This window comes from Zonotrichia leucophrys, chromosome 24 (assembly GCF_028769735.1).
Source record: "Zonotrichia leucophrys gambelii isolate GWCS_2022_RI chromosome 24, RI_Zleu_2.0, whole genome shotgun sequence".
In the NCBI taxonomy this organism is placed as follows: domain Eukaryota; kingdom Metazoa; phylum Chordata; class Aves; order Passeriformes; family Passerellidae; genus Zonotrichia; species Zonotrichia leucophrys.
Window position 1 is genome coordinate 6,297,792 of NC_088193.1, and position 20,070 is coordinate 6,317,861.

The window sequence follows — 20,070 nt, forward strand, 5'->3', positions numbered from 1 at the left end:
ATTTTTGTCTCAATCCCCGGTTCGGGCGCTGTGGGAGGAGGAGCCGCGGGGGTGCGCGACCTCCGGGCCGCCAGGGGGCGCCATGTCCTAGCGCGCCCCGAGGCGCCGCGCCTGCGCAGTGCGGGGGCGGCCGCGAGCCATGGCGGAGGGCCCGCAGCCGAAGAGGAAGCGGGAGGAGGAGGAGGAGAAAAATGGCGGGACCGCCACTCAAGGCGGCACCGCCGCTGCTTTCACGCTGTCGGACCTGCGGGTGCGGCGCATCCTGCGGGAGTCGGCGCGGGACAAGATCGTGTTCCTGCACGCCGAGGTACCGGGCAGTGGGGGGGGCGGTGGCGCCCGCCGCCATCTTCCCTGCTGAGGGCACGGCCCCGCCCCCGCCTGCGCGCTCGGGCTGGCCCCGCCCCCGGCAGCGCGTGCCGCGAGCCCCGGGGCACTCCCCGGCATCCCGGCCCGAACCCGGCTCACTCTTCCAGCCTAGCTCGGCCCGGCCCGGTCCCGGCCCGCTTTTCCAGCCTGGCCCGGCCCGCCCCAGCCCGATTTCCAGCCCGGCCCGGCCGAGCCCGGCTCGCTCTTCCACTAGCTCGCCGCTTTTCCAGCCTGGCCCGGCCCGAACCAGGCGGAACTCACGGCCGCGGAGGCGGCTGCAGACCTTACTGCAATCCTCTTTCTTGTTGCTATGATTTGGTGCCTTTGGGTTCCAGCACGTTGTTCGTGCTTGGTAGGTAAAGCGGCACTGGGTTGCAAGCAGCGTGCTGGTTCTGGGACTGTGAATAGTACAGCCATTACTGGGAAATGTTGAATAATTCTTGGGGTTGTGCGTGTTGATAACCGTGGTTCCGTGCATGGCGAGGGAACCGTGCAGCTGTCTCGGCCCCTGTCTCCTGAAATGTGCAGCCAAGCAGGAGATGAGGACAGGGAGGTTCCAGGCTGCTGCCCTGGTCTCAGTGGGTTCCTGCAGTAACAGCTGGGCACAGACCTGCTCTGCCCTGTCAGCGTGTCAGGAAAATCCACAAACGCCAGAGGTTTATGCTTAGAAGGAGATGGAGGAGTCCTTCAGCTTTATTCCAATGCAGGGAGAGAATGCACTAGTCCACATTGGCAGCAGGGTTTTCTCTCTCGAGGTTTTGGAGAGCGCAGCCTCCCTTTTATCCTAACTCCCGGCCGCATGTTTCCCTCCTCCATTCCCCATTGGCTGACTCCTAGGGAGGTACAGCCTTCCCAAACCACCTACCCCATATCCCCCCTTAAACCTGTAATTTTCCCCCAAAGTTCAGAAGTTCAGGCTCGTGCAGACCCGATTCGGGAGCCAAACTGCCCAAAGTCAATAGAGACATTATGACCCGTTTCAAAGACATTAACACCGATCAAACTGTAAAGGCACCGGCACACATCTTCCTTCTCAAGCTGACAGGGTTGGGAGCCCCAGGTGATGTGATGAAGCCTCACCTGGGTTTTGTACGGACAGGAGTGAGGCTGGGGGATGTTCCACACCCAGCACCTCCCCAAACCAGCCCGCTGAGGCCTCGGGATCCGGGGCTGTGGTTCCTTGGAGCAGGGCAGCAGTGAGTGCCCCCTGCCCCAGAGCTTGCTCCCTGACTATGAGCAAATCCCCACCCTGCCTTTGCCCTCTTCCTGGGAAGTGTCAGAGATGAAATTGGTGCTGTGGGTCAACAGGAAACCCGGGAGCATCCGGGGAGGTGCAGATGGGCTGAGTCATTGCCCACATCCCCAGCTCCCCCAAAAACCACTTGTGTTCCCTGGTGGGGAGCAAATTCCTGCTGTGCTTCCAGGCAAATGTGCAGTTTGTTTTTGGATGGGTGTCTGTCCTGCAGGGGGTTTGGGCACGAGGACTGGGGGCTGTGAGGTGTCTGCCATGATCCCTGACCTCAGACTGTCCACAGTGCTGGATCTGTGTTGCTGATGACTTTATCCATTTGTATTCCAGAGGATTGGCCTCTCTGGAGAGGGCACGGATGCTGTAGTCATCCTGGAAAAGACTCCTTTCCAGGAGGAGAAGATCCCAGACCTGCTGAAGAAGCCCATGCACGCAGAGCTGCAGGTGCACAATGACATTTACTGCACCTTCTACCTGAGCCCTCCCCCAGAGCTGAGTGGTGAGTGCCCTCAGGGAGGGATGCCAGGATGTGGTTCCTGCCCATTCCAGAGGGGAGGATGCAGTGGGGAGGGCAGGTGCCACTGCTGGGCCTGGCTGTGCCACCCTGGCTGTGGTTTGGTGACAGCAGCACACCTGGCCCAGGTGGGGAGTGTCACTATAGGACAGGAAAGAACACAAGCACACACTGCTGCTGTCAAAGTGAAGAAAAAAGGGAAGCTTATTTTCTGACTCCAGCATTTCACAGAAATCACAGAAATTCTAGGTTGGAAGAGACCTTTAAGATCATCGAGTCCAACCCATGTTCTAACACCTCAACTAGATCATGGCACCAAGTGCCACAAATTTATAGTTTTTGAAGTGACAGTGCCACCTCTCCAATGACACTGGACAAACCAACAGTCCATCAAACTTCTCCTCCTCCTTAAAAGAATGCAAACCACCAATGAGTTATTTACAGAAAGTGTGTGAGAAAGTTCATTACAAGAATGTCAACATCAGAAGACTTAAAAAATCTTAAAAAAATCAAAGCAACAGGGGAGGTCAGTGGGTTGTTGCCATGCTGAAGGCAATGTCTCATCATGAGGCTTTGAGTGCTGCCCTGTTTCATCCCCTTTTTGCTGTGCCATGGACAGGGGGCTCAGCTACTGAGGCACTGAATGGCCATTGCTTGGTGACCCTGTACAGGAAGGTGCAGAAAGGCTCAGTGAGTGATTGTCAGTGCTCCCAGTGCTCTCACTTGGGTGAGGAAGGGTTGTCTCCTTCCAGAATGTTTCTCTTGAAACAGTCTGCAGGGCACATGCAGCTGCTTCTCATCCCATGGTGGCATCTCATGAGCTTTTTTGTCACCTGGTAAGAACAGGCAGTTTGTATTTGGGGCAGGATTTAAGGGCTGGTAACCTTGAGTGCTGGGGCAGATGAGCCCCATCCCCGTTAAGATTTCACACATCTGTGTGTTATAAAACTCTGTTGATAACCAAGGACTGATGGGCAGCTGGGGGAGCTGCAGTGAAGGCTCTCACCCTGTGGAGGGGGCTCTGTCCTGAAGTGATGATGATTTCCAGCTGCCACTGGAAAGCTGGGCTGGTCTTTGGGCACTTCAGTTTAATCACAGAATTCCAGACTGGTTTGGGTTGGAAGGGACCTTAAAGCTTGTCTTGTTCCAACCCTGCCATGGCAGGGACACCTCCCACTGTCCCAGGCTGCTCCCAGCCCTGCCCAGCCTGGCCTTGGGCACTGCCAGGGATCCAGGGTGGGCACCCTGTGCCAGGGCCTGCCCACCCTCACAGGGAACAATTCCCAATATCCCATCCATCGCTGCCCTCTGGCAGTGGGAGCCATTCCCTGTGTCCTGTCCCTCCATCCCTTGTCCCCAGTCCCTCTCCAGCTCTCCTGGAGCCCCTTCAGGCCCTGCCAGGGGCTCTGAGCTCTCTCTGGAGCCTTCTCCTCTCCAAGCTGAACTCCCTCAGCTCCCCCAGCCTGGCTCCAGAGCAGAGCTGTTCCAACCAGAGCATCTCCATGGCCTCCTCTGGACTTGCTCCAGTGGCTCCATGTTCTTCCTGTGCTGAGGACCCCAGAGCTGGGGGCAGCCCTGCAGGTGGGGTCTCACCTGAGCAGAGCTGAATCACCTTCCACAATTAATTTAATCTGAATGCTGGTATAGGTTTAAATTCCAGAAGTGCAGTGATAAATTCCATGTCAATGCTTTCAATAACGCCCAAACAGGTTTAGTAGTCAAAATTAATTTGAGTCCCTTAAGTAAGATGTTGTTGCAGGGCCAAGTTTTAAATTTTCAGAATGTTGGGTGTGCCTTTCCAAGAATGCTCTTGTTTTAGCTCTGTTCCCACGGTGTAGGAGGAAGCAGTGTCTGGATCTGTCAGCTTGAATTGTGCAAAACTCCTTTTCTCCTGTGAAGGACTCAAAGATTTTGTTGTTGCAGTGAGTTTCAGTCTGAGGAAAACACCATAACACCACGGGAGTTGTTGGAAGAGGAGTTAAATCTCCTCTTTTTTAGCTGGGAAAGCTCTTGCTTGGGTGCCTGCTGTGTTCCAGCCCAACAGGAGTTGCAGTGACTCCCACGAGGTGGCATTGCAAGACTGAAATCCCCTGGGCTGCCTCCAGCTCAGCCCTGCTGCCTTTGCCTTCCTCCCAGCACTTGGCTGCAGTGCTGTGTAACCCCACAGTGCTCTGATAACAGAACGTGCCCACAGTGCTCTGTAACATCTGCACCCCGTGCTCTGATAAACAATTGCAGTTCTGTGTAACCCCCACAGATGTGCTCCATGTGATAACAGAACCTGCAGATTGCTGTGTAACCCCACAGTGCTCTGATAACAATTGCAGTGCTGTGTAACCCCCAACAGTTGCTCTGAATAATGCCAAAAAAATTGCAGTGCTCTGATAACAGAATTGCAGTGCTGTGTAACCCCACAGTGCTCTGATAACAGAATTGCAGTGCTGTGTAACCCCACAGTGCTCTGATAACACAATTGCAGTGCTCTGATAACAATTGCAGTGCTGTGTAACCCCACAGTGCTCTGATAACACACACATGCTCTGATACACAATGCAGTGCTGTAACCCACACTCTGAACACAATGCAGTGCTCAATGCATCTGTTAACACTCACAAAATGCATGCTGTAACCACAGTGCTCTGATAACAGAATGCAGTGCTTGTGATACACTGCACCTGTACAGCTGCTGCGTGTACAAGTCTAACACAATTCCTTATTTTGTTCAAGGCTTATGCCAGGTGCAAAACCCCTCCTGCATGCTTGAATGGGGAAGAAGCCTCTGGCTTTCTTCTGCTGACTTGTAAATCTGTCTCTACAAGGTAATTTCTTGCAATATTTGTAATATTACCCAGTGGTGCATCTTTGCTTCCCACCCCTGTCCTTGGCACTCCTCAGGTTGTTGTGGATGCTGAGCAGCCCCAAGCAGGAGATCAGGAGGGGGCTGTGGACCCTGAGGAGTGCAGAGCAAGGAGGCTTCTTTTGAAGCAATTAGCAGCAAATAGCTGTTGGTGGGCACATTGCATGAGCTGCTGGTGAGCAGCTGGGCTGGCACCAAGCAAGCAGCCCTGTGTGTCAGGAGGAGAGGGAGTTTACCCTTTGGAGCTGAGTCAGCCCAAGGACATGGTGTACAGTTGACATGAGGAATGTGGCTTAAAAACATAAACAGGAGGAATTGCCTGTAAGGCTGCAGTCAGGGTTTGACTGACCTGGGATGTCCAGTGATAATGTGGAGACCCAGGGAGCCCTTGCTTGGGGTCTGTTGGCTCCTTAGTTGCAGGGTTAAGAGTTACAGGGTTTTATCTCCTGGTCTTTGCAAGTTTACACTTGGTTAGAAGATAGCAGTAAAGTATTTTGTAGAAAAGGCCAGACTTTGGCATTAAGCAGTTTCTTGGAACAGTCCTGTGTTGTGTGATGAAGGAATTTACCTGGGGGATTTCACAGCTGAACCCTGCCACACTCAGCCTCTGAGGTAAGACAGAGCTCAAGGCAGAGGAAGTGGTGACTGAGTGACTCGTGCTGATGCCATGAGGAGCTGCCTCTGTGCTCCCAGGAACCTGGGGCTCTTCATTCAGCTGGAGACTTCCTTCACTCTTTCCCCACCTCCATGTTGGCCAGCAGGAGCAGGGAGATCATTCTTCCTCTGTACTTGGCACTGGTGAGGCCTCACCTTGAGTGTCCAGCTCTGGGCCCTCAGTTTGGGAAGGACATGGAGGGGCTGGAGCACGGGCTGGGAGCACAAACCCTGTGAGGAACCACTGAGGGAGCTGGGGTTGTCCAGCCTCAAGAAAAGGAGACTCAGGGCTGCCCTCATCACTCCCTACAAGAGAGATAGACCTCCTTTCCTTCCCTTTCCTTCCCCTCAGCTGGGGTTGGTCTCTTTCTCCAGGATCTGACACAACCAGAGCACACAGCCTCAAGCTGCACCAAGGGAAATACAGGTTGGATAGCAGGAAAAAATTTTTCACAGAAAGAGTGATAAAGTTCTGGAATGTTCTGCCCAGGGAGGTGGTGGAGTCCCCATCCCTGGGTGTGTTTAACAAAGCCTGGGTGTGGCACTGGGTGCCAGGGTTCAGTTGAGGGGTTGGGGCTGGGTTGGACTCGATGATTTTGAAGGTCTCTTCCAACCTGGTGATTCTGTGAAGAGAGTTGGGTGCTGCTCGCTCTGTGCAGCCAAACCAGCACAGACCCCAAGCAATGATGACTTGTTTGGATGGTGACACAGGGAGAGGGAGGCCAAAGCATGTTGCTTGAGCAAATGACTCCCCTCTGACCTCAGAAGGGACATTTCACTCAGGGAAGATGAATCTCACTCTGATGAGATTTTTAGGTCTGGGAGCACACTGGTGTGGAGGCAGCACCAGATGAGTCTTGCTCATGTCATTGATTTTACTGCATGTGTCAAGGCTAAAATGGAAAATTACATTTGTAGACAAGCCAGTAATGGTCAGAGTTTGTGTGAAGGGCAACCCAAACCAGTGGAGTGAGGAGAGGGGACTTAGTGAATTTGTGGGGAGTAGTGTATCAGAGCTGATGTGACTGTGCTGCTACCAAAGGCAGGCATGTACATCTAAAATAAGATGCCTTCAAATAAAGGCCACTTTCTGGATGTTGCTGTGATTTAAAAGGCAGCTTAAGCCTTGATGTGAGAGGAACCCCAGCCTTGGCTTTCCCCTGCAGGGAGAGCAAGGGCTGATTTCACAGGAAGGGAAACATTTTCCACTGCCAAAGGTTGGATTGTAAAAGCCAGATGGTTCAATATTCATATTGCCTGATAATATCTAATTCCTCACACCCATTTGCCACGGAGACCTTGATCTTTGTGGCAAAAAGCAGCCTCGTGGTGCCTGGCTGCTGTGGGACTGTTTCTCCAAAGCTGTGCTGGTGTGATTTAAGGGCTCTTATCAGTCCTCTGAGGAATCTTTGCTCCCTGGCTGCTTCTTATCTTTTTATCTTAAGGTAAAAACATCTTAAAACAAGCACAAGGGGAGAAGCTGTGGCACCATTGCTCCAACGGTGGAGAAATTGTGGGAAAAATGGGAGAGTGTGGAAGGAAAGTTTTCAGTCATGCAGGAAGTAATTCACATCCCAAAAAGAGTCTGGTTTTGGGCAGTGAGGAGCTGGAGAAACTTGCAGGAGCTGCAGTGGGAAGGCTGGCTCTTCTCCCTGTGTCTCCATGCTTTGGCTGCCTCTGAGGCTTGCCCAGCCAAGGAAACTTCTTGCATTTACACTTAAAATAAAAAGCTCGAGCCTGAAGCTGTGGGAGCATGGTTTGGAGGATGGTGGTGGGGAAGGGGGTGTCATTGTGCTTTGCTCTGTGTTTTGCAGGGGTGGTAAACTGCACCTTTCCCCTTTGCAGCTAAAACCCCCTGAGCACCCCAAGTCCTCCTGGCAGCCTTAGCTGAGTCCCTGGCAGCATGTTTGGCTTGCCCTGGCATGTGCTGGCCTTGCAAACTGAGCTCTTGCAAGCTTTATCCTTTGCAGCTTTAATTCATTCACTTAAGAGTGCTCCAGCTGTCTGGGACAAAGCCATGGGCTTACCTGGCTGGGGCTGGGTTGGAATCCACTGCTCCTGTGTGACTCCTCTTGCACTTGTGACCATGAAACCAAATAGAGGGGCAGGGTGTGTGTTAGATATTTACTTATGGCATGATTTATTTAGTTAGGGCTCCATCCAAGGTGCTGTCCTCTCATCAGGAGGGAAGACAACTCAGAGCTGGGTGCAGCAGAAAAGAGGAAAAAAAACCAACCTGCAAGAGCTCAAATGTTGACTTGACTGTTGTTCCCTGGCCTTGGCACCTTCCTGCATCTGATGGAGAGGTTGATTAGGGAGCTTATAAATGAAAGCTCTGCTTCCTGCTAGCAAAGAGAGGAAAAAGCACCCCTGTCCCAAAGGAGAAATGGGTTGTGCCTGCCCTGTGTGCTTCTCCTGGCTGTCTGGCAGGGTTACCTCTGTCTAAAACAGGCTGGCAGTAGGTGCTGATGCTGCAGTGCGGTGGGAGAAGAGAGTGTGAGGCCTCTCCTCACTGATGTGCTGAGCTGGAGTGGGATTTTGGCAGAGCCTGGGGGCAGTGTGGCACAGAAGGGGGCAGTGGCAGAGCCTGGGGGCAGTGTGGCACAGAAGGGGGCAGTGGCAGGGCCTGGGGGCAGTGTGGCACAGAAGGGGGCAGTGTGGCACAGAAGGGGATAAGGCATCGTTAGTGAGCTCGGTGTGCCCTTTCCTACCTGCAGGAGCTCTCTCTGCTTGTACTTCATCCTCTCCTCCTGACAGCAGCTGCCTCCAGCCCTTTTTCCCTTCAGTTCCCCAAACGGTTTTCTGATTTTCCCTTTGTCTTGGGTTGTGTTTTCCTCTCTTGTTTTTAGCAGGAGAGGGGAGAAGTGTGTGCCTGATCAATCTGAGCCTCCTTTTCTCTTGGGCAGTTTCCCAGCACTGTGGTGATTCCCCTCAAGTGCCTGTCGTAGAGTTACCAGCTTGGGTAGTTGTTCTCTGCCTCCTGCTCATCCAGGTTCCTTCAATTAAACCTCCTGGCTTTTTATAACCCCCAGTTAGTTGATGGTCAGTGCTGTCTTCCAGAATAAACCACAGCTGCTCTGTGGTGGCCCGGGGCGGGCGTTCAGGACCGGGCTGCCTGATGTGAGTCAGATGTGAGCAGAGACAATCCCTGGTGCTTCAGCCAGCTCAGGAACCCACATCACATGTGCAGCAGTTCCCTACCCCCATTGCCAGGCTGGGGCAGGCTCTGGGTGCCCCACGGTGTACGTGCTGCTCCGGTGCATGTGGAGCCTGCCAGGAGCAGGCTTGGAAACCGGAGCGTGGCCGTGTGCCAGCGCTGGAAGGGTTTGGGGCGAGCCTGGTCTTGCTGTGGATGTTTCCTGCAGCCCAGCCCGGGCTCAGCTGTGCCTTGGCATCCTGTGTGCAGCTCCTAAGGACTGTCAGGCTCTGAGCAGGTATCAAACAGCCTCTCTGGCTGCAGTGATTGATGCTAATTAGCATCGCTGGGGCAGTTTGGGGTTGATGAGACCTTTAGAAGGGAGATAATCAGAAGTGAACCACAGCTTTTCCCCTGCCTTCTCTTCCAAACATCTGCTCAGCTGCAGCTGCACATTAAGGAGTCCTGTGATGTCTCATTTAAAGCACCCTGAGCTCTCTCCTCACCATGAGCAGCCACCCCCTGGCTGGGGAGGTGCCAGGGAAGCCATTATGGGTCTCCTGCACCCCCACGCACTGTGGTTATCACCACCCAGCACCGAGGGGCTTTTGCTGCAGTTCTTGCTCTATTTTTGGTGTATAAAATCAAATTGTGAAAGTTTCAGCCTGAGGCTGGATGTGGTATTTTATCTTTTGCCTTTTTTGTTTTCTCCCCAGTGCTTTGCTGATCTTTTTAAGCGAGGAGAGCTACAGCCTTGTCTTTTTTTTCTTTGGTATTACATCACCCTGCTAGAAGTGCTAATTGAGTCCTGGAAAACAACCTTGTTTGAACATGTGTATGGTGGGAATCAGACCAGACTGCCCTTGTGGTTTGCATTTTCATATTTCATGTTACCAGCATTTTCCTGTGGATTTCATTAAGCTGGGTTTGGCATGGAATGAAAAGGCAGAGTCTCTCAGATTGTGCAGCGCTGACCTTAAAAAAACAGAAAGCAGAAAACTAAAAAAGACTCAAACCATCCTAAATCCTGGCTCTGGGAACAAATAGGTGTTTATATTCAGTGTCTAGCTAGCCTGTATACGTACTTTAAGCATGAAGCACAGCTTTGGTGCCCTGCTGTGTGTGCAGCCCCTGGTTTTCTGTGTCAGACCCTGGGCACAGACTGCAGTGTTCACAATGCCTCAGTCTGGTGTGCCTGGGGTTTGCTCAGGCTCATGGGGCTTTTCTCCTTCATGCACTGAAGTTCATGGCAGCTTTGTCAGCTGGGAAGGCAGGGACACTGCTGTGCCCTTGGAGCACCTTGGAGCTGTGGCACACTCTGTATCACACTTGCAATCTTGGCCAAAGACGGATGTGTTCTGTGTGTTTTGGCCCTGTGGGTAGGATGTGCTGCTGCTGGCATCACAGCTGCCAGGTTGACAAGGTGAGCACTTGCATCCTGTTCAATGCCACAAAAATTACCCAGCAAAGTTCTAATCTTGAGGCAAACACAAAATGTTTTCTTTTTGCCAAGGTAAATACTGAAATTATTTTTGTGGGCAGAGGGTCACTCAACCCTCTTCCCTTGGCTCATGCTGAGCTGTGTTGACCTATCAGCTCACATTGCTTGCTCTGGATCTGTCCCTGTGCCCTTGACTTCTTTGCCTCCTGTACTTGGGGCTTGAGGCCAAGCACTCTGACTGAGCTCTGGGAAGAAGCTACTCCTTGGAATTCATCTGGGTTTGTGGCTGGATGAAGTTGCTGGGTGCGTCCTGTGAGCTTTGAATTGAAGTATGAAGAAGATGTGTCTGTGTCCCCAGGGTGGTGTTTCTGTCCTGGTTGTTGACTGCACATAAACACTGCCCTGGGAGCTCCCACCTCTGCCCCAGTGCTGCTGATAGGCGTGAAAGAGCCAGTGTGGAAAAACTCAGACAGCAAACTCCTCCACCTGAACTGCAAAGACAGGCCCTGGCTGTGCCCTTGGCTCTTTCTTCCTCCAGAAAAGCAGCAGCAGTGCAGGAGGTTAAAGCACTTGTTTGCTTTCCATGTCCATTCTCCCTCACCCTCTCTTCAAAATGTCTCAGTGTGGCATTTTTTGGAAGGGAAAGCAGATTTGTTGGGGCCTGAAGGAAGCAGCGTGGTTGGTAACTCAGTGACTATGTTTGTTCCTAGAGATCAAAGCCACAGTGGTGTACCCTGCCACGGAGAAACACATCCAGAAATATCTCCGGCAGGAAGTGCACCTCATCCGTGAGACCTGGGAGGATTACAAGAACATCACCCTGCCCTTCATCCAGGCCCAGAGCTTCAGCATCCAGGTATGGGTACCATGCCCTCTCCTGCAGACACACATGGCTTTGGTCTCCTCTGTCAAAACACTGCTGTCAGGTTTCTCTGAAGGCTGGGCTGGAGAGCTGGGAGTGTTCTGCCCCATCTCCTGTTGGTTGTGTTGTCTCTTATTTGGTTCTCTCTTATTTGGTTGGCTGGGACATCCTTTTCCATCTTTGCAGAAAAACGTTTGCCTTAGAGCTGGACCTCAGGTTGCCTTTCCCAAGGTTTCTGGAGGAACTCTGAGGTTTGTTTCTCCTTTCCAAGGTCGGCTTCCTGGGCATTGGTGCTGTCACTGGGCTTCTTGGGAGTCTCTGGGTTTTTGTGGAAATGGAAAGGCACAGAATGTGCTTGGATTTCTGCATCACAACTCACTCCTCCTGCCATTCAGCCCCTCAGTCATATTCCATGTGATGAAACTGTTACTTTTAGTGTGCTGCTTGCCCCAGGCAGCCCCAGCTTTTGCCTTGGCTTTATCCTTTTAAACTGTTCATCTCCCTGTCTTTCTCCTTTAGAGACCAAAGGAATACAAGTCTGTAGGGATCAATTCATGCCAGCCTTTGCAGAAGGGGGAATAAACCAAATCCTGGGGCCACTGAGGCTCTCCATTAAAAATAACTCCCCAAAACTAACCAGGGGCCTTGGATGCTCCCCCCTGCCTTCCCCCATCTTTCCTGCTGCCTCAAACTGCAGCATTTATTAGCTGGAGAAAGGCAAGTGTGTGTTTCTACCAGGCCACAGCCTTCATGGAATATTTTCTCTGTGCTTTTGATCCCAAATTTATTATGTTTCCTGATGCCTTCAGGAATTGCTTGAGCTCTCACTCTGCTTTTTGCCCCAAATGCTTGTGAGCTGCTTTCAGTCCATGGAAACATGTTCCTGGTGACCATCAGGAGCATCTGCTGAGAAATCATGGTCAGTCCTTGACCTCTGAGATTTAATAATGCTGTTCCTTGTCTTTATCCAACTGGTTTTGCCAAGTGCAAGAGGAAATGTGAGGGATGACAAATACCAGGGGACTACAGAGGCGTCTGTGTTTCCTGCTGGAAGATACAAAGTGTGGATGCTTTCAGGATAATGGTTTGATTGTGGTGCCAGGCTTTGGACATGTGCTCTGCTTGTGCTGGGAGCAGCAGGAGCAGCCAGCCAAGGACCTGCCCATCACGAGGCAGCCTTGGGTTTAAAATTCAGCTCATCTGATCAGTGAACTTATTTAGGGCACTGATAGCTTGGCACTTGTGATCAGAGCAGGCTTAAAAATCCCAACAAAAGGCAAATGTCAATTTTTTGCTGAGCTTCCCTCTGAACCTCCCTCCCAGGGTTATGGAACACAGTGAGCTTGTGCCGTGGTTTTGAGAATCACTTGAAGAATCTAATCTCTAAGATGATGCTAAGGAGAAAAGATAGCAATTTAAGCCAAAAATCCCAGATCAAGGGACAAGAAGTAGTTTTTTCCCTCCAGATATATTCAGGTCAGTTTGCAGCAATCCTAAGTGTTTATTAGATTAATGAAACTCTTGATGGATTTCCCATAAAGTGTCAGAGGGGAAATCCAGCCCAGCTCATTTGGTGTACTTATGAAACTGGCTGCACCTTCCCTACCCACCTGGGGCAGCCAGAATATTTCAGACCTATATTTGGTGAGGAAAATGATGTTTCCAACCATTTCCAGCTTCCAAGCTTTAGCAATTTCCTGCTGCCTTTTGTTACCACCTTCCAGGGACCTGGCTGAGGACTCTCTTGCCAGTCCAGTACTTAAGCTAGAGCATAACATGCATTTTGGAAGTGTAAAGGAGGATGCTGGAGCTGAGGCTGGGAGCCAGGGAGAGCAAAGATGCTTTTCTCTGGTCTTACTCTGTCCCTTATCCCTGGTATCTTCCATTTCCATAACTCTTCTCTGAATGGTGCTTTGCCTTGCAGGAGGAGCACGGGGGGATAACCAGAGCAGGGATTACAGGCAGGCTGGAGGCTGGAACCTTAAGTATGGAAGAAGAAGAGTGGTGAGCTGTTTTCTAATCAGCCAGGGAGCCAAGAGACATGCATTGCCCAAAAAAACACACAGGCCTTTGGTATCCCTGCAGAGAGCTGCCAGCAGCCAGAGCCACATCCAGCTCTGCTCCTTCCTCTTTGAATAAGGAACAGAATCAGCCAAGTTCCCTTCCCAGACCTGATTGTAAAGATTTTGCTGCAGCTTGGGGGGTGAAAAAGATGTAAACAGCCCCATGGTGCTGCAAGAGGTGTGTGCTGAGCCCCACAGGAGCTGGGTTCCACTGCTTTTTACTGAAGTGCTCATAATATTCTGGAGTTTATTGGTTGATGAAGTGTTTTATGGCTAATTAATTACAAATTATTTGGTCATTTAAAATAAAATTGGCAGGGTTTTTTATAAATTCTAGTTGCAGAGAATGTGCAGTAATCCATGAGCTAGGGCTAAATGCACCTGAGGTGTTGTTTTTTTAATTCTCTGCTGACTTCTAAATCACACATTTCTCTTGCAGTGGGTGTATAATATCCTGGAGAAGAAAGCTGAGGCTGATCGAATCGTCCATGAAAACCCAGATCCTTCCAATGGCTTTGTTCTGGTTCCAGATTTAAAGTGGAATCAAAACCAGGTTGGTTTGCTCCTCTAATGCTGCCTGCCTGAAGGTAATGCAGAGGAAATGTCCCCTTTCAGGCTACTGAGAGCACCCTGGGAGAGCCTGAGTTGGTTTCTGTGCACTCTGTTGTCAGTGATGACGTTGCCAGGGCCTTTTAGCCCAAGCTGATTTGGGATCCTGCACACCCAGGCTGTTCTCTCCTGCTGAGATGTATTTATTAGGTTTGCCTTCACTTGTCCATATCAGCCCAAATGTTGTCAGGATGTGTTCAAACCAAAACCCTGTGTATTTGTTCTGCTGAACTTCTCTGGTTTTTTGGTTTTTTTTTTTTTGCAAACCTTGACTTGAGGTGCAAACCTGGCAGCTGTGTTGTTCTTTGGTTGCTGCAATTAACTCTCCTCCACAGTGTTAAACAGATGGTTCTTGGCTCATGAGCAGCTGCTTTACCCCTTGTGGGAGTGCCCACTTGGTGAAAGTGATTTCTAAGACCAGGCTGTAATCCTAAATTGAGAATTATTTCTTGGGTTCTGGCTCCCTTTTGTGCTTTAAATTTGGGGAGGTGGAACTCCATCCACACACCCCTCCCTTGAAGCTGGTGGCATCAAAAAAAGTTCCCGTCATGTTTCTGATCCTCATATGCTTCTGCAGGGGGCATGTGGGGAGAGTTGCTGTATGATTAAGACTTAGTAATAGAAATTAAAACTAAAAAAATGGGAACAGAAGGCTGCTGGTGGGCAGCTCCATCCTGTGTTTGTGGTGCAGAGCTTGGGGAGTCCCTGCAGGGCAGTGGCTGCTCCCTGTGAATTCCTGCACATCACTTGCTCCAGAAATCCCCTGTCAAGAGCTGATGGGAAAGCTAAGCTCGAATTTCCACTTGGTCACCAGAGGCACACCCTTCTTCCTGATGAGGTTTTGCAGCTCAGGGGATTCATGTCCAGCTTGTAGGATGTGCCCTGTTCAGTGCCCTCCCAGTGGAGCAATATTTAAAAACATGCAAAGCCTTGGTGGATGTCCTTGTGTGCTGTAACCAAACTTTGCAACTCACATCAGGATTGGGCTAATATCATAGATGGGCTAAAATTTGTGTTTGGATTTCTCTAAAGACCTGCTGCATCCACATCTCCCAGCTGGTGTGGTCAGGGAGTGCCTCAGTGGTAGGATTTATCCTTAGGGGAGCTGTCCCCATGTTCCAGTTGTCTCTTGGAGTGCTGAACAGGATCTTCTGGACTTCTCCCCAGCTGCTGGGCTGCTGTCTGCACCCCAGTCATCCCTGGAGCTGTCTGGGCCCTTTGCACTGCTGATCTCCTTCCCAGGCAGGCAGACAGCATCCAGGTTGCCTTTGAGCCAAGGAATTTCTCCTTGCCTGTGGGTGGCACTGAGCCAGAGCTGATCCTGACAGCCCCAGGGCTGCCAGGGAACAGGCTCCTTCTGCCACATCCCACCTGACAGGCCAGGCTGCTGAATGGAAGCAGGGAGGTGAGATGGTGAGATGCAGCTCCCAGCAGGACTCTCCCTCAGAAGTCCTTTCAGCAGTGTGGCCTCACTCCTTTAGTGCCTGGCCCACAGATCCCATGAATTCACCTGCAGTTATTTCAGACTACTGGAATGGGGGGAAAATCCCCTTTAGCACTGGGAAATCTGCTGGTCTCAACCTTCTGGGTGCTGCTGCCCAACCTTGATAGTGGTTTGAACTGGGTTTGATATTTTTTTTTGTCTGTTTTTTTTTTTTTCTTTCACAACTTTTGAGTTGCTTTCAAATCTGCAGGAGCCCTGAGGCGTTGCCTGAAGCGATGCCTGGCATGACATCATTCCAGGCCTTTTTAGCAACAGGCTTATTTGTTTCAAACAGCAACATGCAGATGTTGTTCTAAGGAGAAGAGCTGTTTGCTTTTCCTCTCATCAGCCAGCCTGGAGCCCAAGAGCACAAGCTGATACACTGTCTTTTTCTGGAGCTGTGCATGGGAATCAAATGGAGCCCTGAGCATGGCTGTGAGAGCTTTGTGAAGGGTTCTGAGAGCATCCTCTGAGACCAGCATCTGTTTCCAAAGAGCTGCATTGGGTTTCTCACAGCCCTGAAGAGATCTGCTGGATCTCAAATATCCAAACCCTTTACTGTCCAGTGTTTATATTACATTATAAAGCCACTAACTGGTGGAGGAGACTGGGATTTTAATTTTTTTTAAAGTGTAATGATCCACAACTTTGTGTTGTGTTAAACATAGAATGTGCTGAGTGCGTCAGGGGATGCCAGAGGCTTGTCTGAGAGCTGCTCAAGGGACATATTTTAGCTGCCCCGAGTTTGCACAGTGACCAATTAGGCCTTGAAAATTGTTATTTATAGAAGTGATGTGATTCAAAAGTGGCCAGCTGTTTGCACAGTGGAGAAGTAGTGAGCTTATCACTGGGGAAGGTTTCAGTTTCAGTTTTAGCCAATGGTTTGTTGCAGTCTGCAGTGGTGGTGGTGGAGACAAAACCTTCCCTGAGGCCAAGGGCAGGAGCAACGAGAGCACCAGCACACTCACACACACACACTCAACAACTCTCACACTCTCACACTCCATCACACCCCTCCACTCCTCACACTCACACTTCACACCCACTCCACACTCTCACACTCCATCACACTCTCACACTCTCACACTCTCACACTCTCAACTCTCACACTCTCACACTCTCACACTCTCACACTTCACACTCTCACACCTCACACTCTCACACTCTCACACTCTCACACTCTCACACTCCACACTCCACACTCCCACACTCTCACACTCTCACACTCTCACACTCTCACACTCTCACACTCTCACACTCTCACACTCTCACACTCTCCACTCTCACACTCTACACTCTCACACTCTCACACTCTCACACTCTCACACTCTCACACTCTCACACTCTCACACTCTCACACTCTCACACTCTCACACTTCACACTCTCACACTCTCACACTCTCACACTCTCACACTCTCACACTCTCACACTTCACACTCTCACACTCTCACACTCTCACACTCTCACACTCTCACACTCTCACACTCTCACACTTCACACTCTCACACTCTCACACTCTCACACTCTCACACTCTCACACTCTCACACTCTCACACTCTCACACTCTCACACTCTCACACTCTCACACTCTCACACTCTCACACTCTCACACTCTCACACTCTCACACTCTCACACTCTCACACTCTCACACTCTCACACTCTCACCTCTCACACTCTCACACTCTCACACTCTCACACTCTCACACTCTCACACTCTCACACTCTCACACTCTCACACTCTCACTCCTCACACTCTCACACTCTCACACTCTCACACTCTCACACTCTCACACTCTCACACTCTCACACTCTCACACTCTCACACTCTCACACTCTCACACTCTCACACTCTCACACTCTCACACTCTCACACTCAGCAGCTTGGCTGGGAAGGCATGGGAGGGTCCAGGCATGGAGCTCCAACATGCTGAAGGAATCCAGGGGACAAAGACAAAGGAAGGTCCAGGGTATAAATCCAGGGAAAGAGGGGCAGAGGAGAGGCTTAGGGATCCAATGGCCTGAGGGCTCAGGTGATGCCAGGGTGGATGGACAGGGTTACACAAACCAATGGGGTCATGGGGAAGGGAGAACTCACCAGGACATGAACATATAAGGGTAAAAGGGAAGGCAAGGCCAACGGGGAGGACAGAACTGGGACAAATTAACATAATGCTGCAGAGCACCATGGGGGAAGCTTCTTTTGCTCACCCTGAGGTGTGAGGAATGCCCAGAGCCTAAGGTGCATCTCTCCAGGGCATTGCTGTTGTCTTCTCCCCAGCAGACTCGTGGCTCTCCACAGTGGTTCAGTGTAAATGCTCATCTGAGTGTGCTGCAGATCAGCTGTCACTGAGAAAACTGAGCTGTGCATGGGGGTGCTGGCAGGGGCTCAGTGACCCTGGGTGTCTGGGTGGGTTCCTGCTCCTGGTCTCCAGCCTCCAGTCATACAGAGAAAGCATTTTTGAGGTGCTCAGGAAGATGTGAAGGTGGGAAGGGCAGCACTGAGTGCAATGCTCACAGCATGAGAGGGCTGCTCACTCCATCTGCCTCTAATGCTGAGAAAGTGTTTGTGATCCCACTGTTTATGGGTTGGGATGAGGCTGTTCTCCTCTGGTCATCTCTGGACAAAACCCAGAAATGATGCTTTAAGGTGTAGTGGGATTGTGGGTGAGCTCATCCCATACTGGGACATTCAGCTCTGTGTGGTTGTTGAAGACCAGTATCCTGGTATGACACAAGAATCCCTTTATAACACAAATATCCCTGTATAACACAAATATCCGTGTATGACACAAGAATCCCTATGTGGCACAAATATCCCTCTGTAATACAAATATCTGTGTATGACACAAATATCTCTGTATGACACAAATATCCCTGTGTAACACAAATATCCGTGTATGATACAAGAATCCCTATGTGGCACAAATATCCCTCTGTAACACAAATATCTGTGTATGACACTGGAATCCCTGTGTGGCATAACTATCCCTCTGTGATACAAATATCTCTGTATGACACTAGAATCCCTGTGTGGCACAAATATCCCTGTGTAACACAAGTATCCCTGCGTGGCACTAATGTCCCTGTGTGACACAAGTATCCCTGTGCAGCACAAATATTCCTGTGTAGCACAAATACCCCTGTGTAATGCAAATATCCCTGTATGGCACAAATAACTCTGTGTAACACAAATATCCCTATGTGGCCCAAGTGTCCCTGTGCAGCACAAATGTCCCCGTGTGGCACCAGGGTCCCTGTATAACAGCCTGGGAAGCTGTGAATGGTGTGTCAGGCCCAAAGCTGGGGCCTGAGCCAGATGGGATTTATTTTTGCCATGTGCTGTTGGTGTGTCCCCTCCATGGCCTCCCTTGTCCCTGCAGCTGGATGATCTGTACCTGATCGCCCTCGTGCACCGCCGCGACATCAAATCCCTGCGGGACCTCACGGCCGAGCACCTCCCGCTGCTGAGGAACGTCCTGCAGGAAGGGAAGGTGAGTGTGAGCCTGGTCCCACGCTGCTGCCCTGGCCAGGGAGAGCTTGGCTGCCTCTGCAGAGGCACACCCTGGCTTTTCTGGCACAGCATCTGCCTGGGGACTGCTCCTCAGGAGATCATGACTCATGAAACACAGGGCTGTGTTGCCCTCTCTGCCTGGACAGCCTGGCTCCTGCTCTCCATCAGCACCTTCCCCAGATCATGCCACATCCAGGTGCTGTAGGAATGCTCTGTGCTTCCTGTTAGCAGTGAGCTCTTCATATTAACAACCCCATCCCAATCCCTTGCCTGTTCTCACTGGCTGGTGTGTTTTTCCACAGGGTGTGTTTGGGAGATGGATGTGCAGTAGCTTCTCTTTCTTTCACTGTGTTAGAATTTGGAAAGTAATTGCACTGGGGAAGGTGGGAGATTAATTAAGAGATTAGTCAGGGGATTGCAGCGAGCGGAGCCGGCGTGCCGGAGTTTGCTCTTGCTGTTCATAGCTTTAATTACACTGGCTGGTAACGGATCCCTGTTACTTTTCCAATGAGTTGGAGTGATAAGGGTGAAAGAGAAAATGATAGGGGTGGATAGCACATCCCATCATGGGGAGATAAAAGTGGGGCAGCTGGAGGCCTTGCTGTGTCCCTGCAGAGGCTGAAATGGAGGGTGGGGAAGAGTTCTGTCCTTCCAAACTTCCCCCTTTCCCTTGCTGTGAGGGAACTGAACTCCCCTCTACCTTTCTCTACGCCTTTCCTGCCATCCAGGGATGCTCTCCCCCATCCTTTCCAAGGCTTTGCCAGTGCTGAGCTCTCTGTTTCCCCTCTGCAGGAGGCCATAGTGAAGCGCTTCGGCGTGCCCGGCTCCCAGCTGCGCATCTACCTGCACTACCAGCCCTCCTACTACCACCTGCACGTGCATTTCACTGCCCTGGGCTACGATGCACCAGGCAGCTCCGTGGAGAGAGCCCATCTCCTGGCTGATGTCATTGACAACCTGGCCATGGACTCCATGTACTACCAGAAACGGGCTCTGACCTTCCCCCTGCGGGCTGATGAACCCCTGTTTAAGAAGTTCCAGGAGGCAGGAAAAGTGTGAGGAGGCAGAGGTGGTTTTGTATAATTTTTTAAAAAATAAATACCCATTTTTGGGCTTTTTTGTAAGGTTGTGTTCCTTTTATGTTTTTAAACTCTGTTTTTGTACAAGGCGGGGCTGATGATCCTTTGCTATGGAAACTGTGTTGTCTGTTCAAGTCCATTAAAACAGTGATTGAATAAACCCCTTTGAGTGTGCTGGATTTTTACCTCAGACTGGGTGCCTGTGGGGTGCTGGGAGCAGAGGGGTTTGGGTGGGAGTGACTTT

General features: G+C 51.0%; 1 protein-coding gene across 1 annotated transcript; it reads left to right on the forward strand.

Annotated features, from left to right (window-relative positions):
* Position 1: 1 nt before the first annotated feature.
* On the forward strand, positions 2 to 19,990 carry DCPS (decapping enzyme, scavenger). The gene is made up of 6 exons (XM_064732197.1): positions 2 to 307; positions 1,946 to 2,114; positions 10,928 to 11,073; positions 13,582 to 13,695; positions 18,617 to 18,727; positions 19,540 to 19,990. Exons 1-6 carry the CDS (start codon positions 140 to 142, stop codon positions 19,804 to 19,806), a joined length of 975 nt encoding a protein of 324 aa, XP_064588267.1. The 5' UTR covers positions 2 to 139; the 3' UTR covers positions 19,807 to 19,990.
* Positions 19,991 to 20,070: the final 80 nt, after the last annotated feature.